Genomic DNA, 6117 nt, shown 5'->3' with positions numbered 1-6117 from the left:
ACAGTACGGATAAAACAGTGTTACACAGGAATAAGAAATACAACAGGTGTAATGTATCTAGCTGAAACCTTATTCCCTGTGTGAATGGTCCCTGGTTAGGCTCTCAAATTCCAGGTAAAACACACATATATTAAAAAGGAAAAAGAAAAAGTATGTAATTCTTACCAACTTCCACCCAGCAAAACAACCTAAAGCACACATATTTAAATAATTGTACACACTCAAGGTAGAAGCGTTTTGCATCATGAAGCCAATAAAGACACCATATCTTAGTCCATATAGATACTTTATTTACGCAAGAAGGGAAAAAATGTACAAACAGTGATCTTGAACGGTATGATCTACTGATGGCAGACGCATTGGTTTAATGGTCAGGTGATGACTTAGGACTGTTGTCAATGAGCTCCTTGTTGAGGGTCTCCTTCTGGAACCAGGGGCCGTCTCCCTTCGTCCTCATGTGTCGACGCACCTCCAGCTGTGCCAGTCTGTTTACGAAAAACAATTCATTCATGAAATCAGGCTTCAGGAATGGAAGACCAGCGAGTTGTGAATGCCAGAATATTGCTCAAGAAAATAGGAAGAATTAAACTTTCCTTTTGTGTGATTAAAAAAAAAATGTAACAAACGATTTCACTTTGGCAAGATACATCACAACATTTTAACACATATTTAACACTAGAATAGTAAAATCACAACTTCCACACAAAAAAAACTTCTTTCTCAACACTAAAGTACATTTGCTGACAAACAGCAGTCCTTAAACAACATAAAATCTGTTGTGTTGGGACCAGACTTTCACACTTCTCCCTGGACGATTCAGTGCAACGAGACGCTTGTTACAATGATGTCCATTCAGAGAACAATAGGACAGATATGATCAGATTCCATTAAATTCAATCAAACATGCACATGAATCTAGCTAACACTCAACAGGAGTCAAATTAATAATTACAGTATAAATATCATAGAATTATAGGGCGATACCTTTATAGCAATGACACCATTGACTGCTAAAAGCAAACTTCTATAAGTAGTGCAACCGTTTTGGACTAAATACAGCACCAGTACATGGTTATTTTTTTTCTGCCAACTTTAATAATAAGGAATTTTAACAAGGAAATACGTTTTTTTTTTTTTTGTCATGTTGCTATAACGTAATTTCCGAGACAGCACTCATACCGCAGTTACAGCGGATAACACCGTCCTGACTGACAGTGTTGTCATGGAAGCGCAGCACCCACCCTCCAGTCCCCCATCTGGCCTTCATATGCGACAGTATTTTGGTAGCAGAAGCTACAACACAATACACAGAAAATCTCACCTCATGTCTGCCTTTTCTTTCTCTATTTGGATTGCAGCCATCATCTTTTCGTAGTCCTTCACTGGGGAATCATAGAAGTTCCGCGCAATCCACCTGGTGATGGGATGCTGCCATGACAGGGGGAAAAAGACTTATGCTTTAATGACTGCAAATGTATTTGATCCAAATAAACAATCAGTGATGTTTTCAGTTAAATTAAGTAATCGATCAGCAGAAAATTTACTTTGACTAATATATTAAATTCTATTTTTTTTACACGTCTGCTAAATATTACCACATGAATGACAGAGAGGATCCTTATAATACATTTAAACACAACTGCTTTAAAATGTTGACACTGCAGCAAAGGCTACGTGATGGCAGGGTTGATTATGGTATGCGTGTCCTGGGATGCCCATTTCCAAATTGAATGCATGCTTGAGCCCATCCCTCCCTGAACTAGAGTTCAGATCAGAGACACAAAAAACTTCTGAAAAGACGAATGAGATATGATGCTAGCTACGTACCTTGTAGTACTCCCAGTGCTCAGGTTCGTAGTCCTGAGGGGTTTCAGCTAGCTCTGCCTCACCTTCGACACACAATCACAACAATTTCAATTCAATGAAACTTATGAATTAAACCACATCTTTAAATAAACAATTATTATCAAATTATCTAACAAAAACATTAAAAACATCTCATCTCTTACCGACAAAGCCATTCACACAGGTGATGAAGACAGCCACGGGAACCCCGGTCAGCAGGATGTAATATTGCTGAGGAGAAAGTTAATAAAAATGTTAATGTTTTTTCTGCATGAAGGGTGATCAAACCTGGAGGTCTAACCAAGTCAACATGTCAGGAATAATTGTTGCTTTGAAGCAAAAGTAGTTGACATATTGATGCATAGCTTAAATTGCATTACAATGGACTTCTATATCATAGAAACTACAAACAAGGAGTTGTCAGATGGGGGGGGACATGACACACATTACATTACAGGCTTTTCGTCACCTTGTCAAAATAGTAAAAGAGTTCATTTGTCACGATCACAGGTAAATTAATGAGTGGGTGTTGCTGCACTCACCAATAAGCGCAGAAATCTCCTGTCATAGAAGTCAGTTGGTTTGACGATGAACATTTTCTTTCCATGACCCCAACGAACGGCCACTGCAACAAGACAAGGCAGGGGAGAGTGTAGACTGTGTATCTCACAATCAAAAGGTGGGTCCTTAATTGACACACAACATTGAGGTCATGAAATGAGACTAGACCGATACACAATATCCACAGTACTGATGATGTGTCTGTCTTGATATCAACGTATTAGGATACTTACAATAGTTTTAAAAGTCTGTGGTGAAATCTTAAACGTGCATCCTACTAGAGTCTAATGTTACACATTACAGGTAAACACATGTCCCTCGTATTTCAGCTCTTACAGAAATTGGTCAACATTGGCGTTTCATTCATTTAACCGAAAAAAAACACGCTATAAAACCATTACACCGGCGAATGCTCGAATAAAAACAACGTTTTATATTTAAATGGTATAAGACAAATACATCTGAGCAGGTAACGTTACCTGTAACTGTGGAAATACGAACCTACTGTGCACGTCTTGTTGACACCCGGACGAACGTTAGCAGCTAGCTAATGTTAGCAAGCTAACAAACCTCGGCGCAAGGTCATGAGGAAGAAAGGCCGCTTTTAAGGGTCAAACCTGTTTCTTTTACACGCCATGGTGTCTCTTACCTTTGTCTGTCCGTGGGATTGTTCTGGTGAGCAAGTTTGCCGCGTTATTTCCAGATTTCAGAGGACTCAGTCTGGCTGCGAAAGCAGCAGCAGACCTGAGAACGCTCATGCCCACCATCTCTACTGAGAGACGGCGGTTGAACAACACGAGCCCTGATTGGTTGATGAGAGAGGGAAGCGGAAACCGCCATCTTTAATAAGGGCAAAAGCTCGTTTTAAATTCTAGTTAAATTGTATTATTTACCACACTTACTATACAAGTTATAACATCAATATACGTATTAATAACCGAACAAAAATAAATGAAATAATAAAAAGATGTAGCGGATATAGAGAAATGCATGATGGGTAATGTGGGAGGGACTACGGCAAAGATGGCGGCGTCCTCAACAGCAGGACGCGTTTTGACTCTTTGCAAGCAGTTTCAGAATTCCTTCAGGATATCCTCATCGATAAATACTCAGCGATGTTCTGCTGCTTTGATCAAATGCCAGCCTCACCTGTACAGGTAACGTAAAGACGCGGTCGCTGTGTGTAAAACATGACATGATGTAAGTGACGTTAAGTAGTTTATCTGTCTCTCCTCCTCTCTGACGGTGTTATTTTAGAGATTACTTAATTAAAGAAGATACAATAGATAGCAGTCGCAATTATTGAAGGTGGAGATAACTGTCTTTTGTTGAGTTAATCCATTGACTGGATTCGTGTAGAAACTAATGGGTTTATATACATTTTTGACTGCATATGGCCGTTTTAGGTTTTAATAATTATGTTTTCACCTACATGGTGTTCTTTATTTAAAATAAATGTAATTTTAGAAGGTTGTATTTATTGTATTTGAAGACAGGAAGCCATGACAAGCAACTGTTCTAGCTGATGGCAACACCATCTTCAACTTCATATACAAAATTTAGATTTCTTTAGAGGTTAATCTAAAACTGTTGTGTTAGAAATTCCCAATTCTCCAGGTGTAATACCCTTTTATATTTAGAATTTGCCTTTGTAAGATAATTGTAGTATTGGGTTTGCACAGATGAGTCCATTGGTTGTTGACTGTAGTAACAGAACTATCCAGTGTTTATTTTATTTGTTGTATAGAAAGGAAATGGGGAGGATGCTAAGGAAGTAAAGGATCCATTTTTAAGGATAGCATAATGCATTTGCGGTAGAAAAGGTGCCTAATTTAAGGAGTTCTAATTTAATTTACTTTTCACCCACCAGGGAAAAGTCTCCACTCACTGCCCTGTCTTGGCACAGTCCCACCAGCTCAGTGGGTCAGTGTCGGGCCCTGCACACAACCATCAGCAGGAGAGGGCTGGAAGAGTTCTTTGACCTCCCGGAGAACTGGGGAGAGACCAATGTGAAATCAGGTAAAACACTTCTTTATCCCCCACCCTATTTATTTATTTATTTATTCTAGTATTTACAGAACTCACACCTATACGATGGCTGCTTACAGCTTAAACAATAGAAAATAATTTGTTGTAGGTGCACCATGGACTGCCAAACAACTGAGAACAAAGAGCAATGAAGATTTGCACAAACTCTGGTAGGCACTGTTGAGATTACACTGGTTTCGTCAGTGTGTGAACATTTATCAGCTGTGTGTAACATTCTCGTGCTCTCTCAGGTTTGTGCTGCTGAAAGAAAAGAACATGCTGCTCACACTCGCACAGGAAGCAAAACGGCAAAGGCTTCAGATGCCGAGTCCAGAGAGAACAAGGAAGGTTGGTATGATGCTCAAGTGTCACCTCCATCATTAATGTTGGGATAGGGAATTACATTTGATGGATCAGTTTAGGTAGGTGGGTTCCAGAGTTTTTAATTGGAGTACTTTGGTGTTTGTGTTGAAGTAGAAGCCCGAGCTATAATACATCTTGCCGTCTTGTTTCTCTCAGATTGAGCGATCGATGTTCAGACTGGAGACGGTGGTGAAGGAGAGAGAGACTGCGCTGCGACTGCTGCAGACGGGACAGGAGAAATCCAGACCGGGAGACTGGAGGAGGAACCAGTTTGGATACGTCTACTGGTGAGGACAGATTTATACATGATATCACACGTACACATGGAGAAACAAGAGCATGCCACATTCACCTTGTAAAGGTTAAAGATGAGCAGTTTTTCTATGTTTGGGTCCCCATTTTGTTAATTCGTGGATGCACATGCATGTTCCAGACTATTTCACTCATAAGTAACACGCCAAGATATGCTGCAGTGGCCAGGTAGAAGAAGACCGCCAGCTAGTTAACATGGATGTAAATAATGCTGGATATAAAATACTTTTATAAAATGCAAATGTTTTATGAGGAAGGAAATGTATTCAACACTCAAGAACACACATTAAACATTCCTATTCATTTTTAACAGAATTTCATAAGTGAAGAGAAAGCAAATGTTGTGCAGGTGGTCTGTTACCTGATTGCAGTACCTTATTAAAGGTCCTTTTAGAAAATGAAATATGGGAAGAAGCATCACTCGTTCTTTCTTCTATCCCTCAGGTATCGATTCAAAGAATATGCTATTCCTTGGTACATGAACAGAAGGTATAGGCGAAAGAGATTCTTCACACCCAAGTTCGTCCAACCACACATACGGTAAGATATAGCACGTGTCATATTGTGCAATTTTTATATAGTGAAGATTTTAAACGGGTGTTAAACATGTGTGGAGTTTAAACCTATTTTTTCACATTTTTCTGTCCTGCAGGCTGCGCATAGAGAAGCATCTTCGAGAGAAGGCCAGGAAAGCCAACTTAGAAAAGACGACTCAGTCCAAACTCAAGGAGACGTTTCCTCAACTGAAGGTTTCTGCATCATGAAGTGCACATTCTACAATGAAGTCATGTTTGACAGCTGTGAGCCTCATATGTCCAGACACAAGTCCTGCTGAATTGGCACATGTCAAATAAGTTAAGGTGGTCTAAAACTTTGTTGATTTGTTATTTGATCCTGTAAGATAAATTATGCTATGTCACCCAGAAATGTTTTGGTCACTGTTTTTTCTTTAACCTATTATTCAAACACATGTATTGAGTTCTGGTCATGTTTTATTCAAATCATAAG

The 6117-nt window shown here is 39.3% G+C and overlaps 2 protein-coding genes across 2 annotated transcripts; one reads left to right on the top strand and one right to left on the bottom strand.

Annotated features, from left to right (window-relative positions):
- Positions 1-267: 267 nt before the first annotated feature.
- ndufb5 (NADH:ubiquinone oxidoreductase subunit B5) lies at positions 268-3197 on the bottom strand. Its single transcript, XM_084011966.1, has 6 exons — positions 3056-3197; positions 2388-2470; positions 2010-2076; positions 1828-1889; positions 1322-1428; positions 268-485 (listed from the first exon to the last, which is right to left on the bottom strand). Exons 1-6 carry the CDS (start codon positions 3171-3173, stop codon positions 365-367), a joined length of 558 nt encoding a protein of 185 aa, XP_083868092.1. The 5' UTR covers positions 3174-3197; the 3' UTR covers positions 268-364.
- Positions 3198-3396: 199 nt separating this feature from the next.
- mrpl47 (mitochondrial ribosomal protein L47) lies at positions 3397-6089 on the top strand (the record flags this gene model as incomplete). The annotated part of the gene is made up of 7 exons (XM_084012320.1): positions 3397-3563; positions 4277-4425; positions 4544-4604; positions 4686-4782; positions 4954-5084; positions 5554-5649; positions 5762-6089. The coding sequence occupies 7 exons, from the start codon at positions 3397-3399 to the stop codon at positions 5871-5873; spliced, it is 813 nt and encodes a 270-aa protein (XP_083868446.1). The 3' UTR covers positions 5874-6089.
- Positions 6090-6117: the final 28 nt, after the last annotated feature.

This window comes from Eutrigla gurnardus (assembly GCF_963514095.1).
Source record: "Eutrigla gurnardus genome assembly, chromosome: 6".
NCBI classification, from domain to species: domain Eukaryota; kingdom Metazoa; phylum Chordata; class Actinopteri; order Perciformes; family Triglidae; genus Eutrigla; species Eutrigla gurnardus.
The sequence above is the reverse complement of the archived record's forward strand: the minus strand, read 5'-3'. Positions and strand labels throughout refer to the sequence as shown.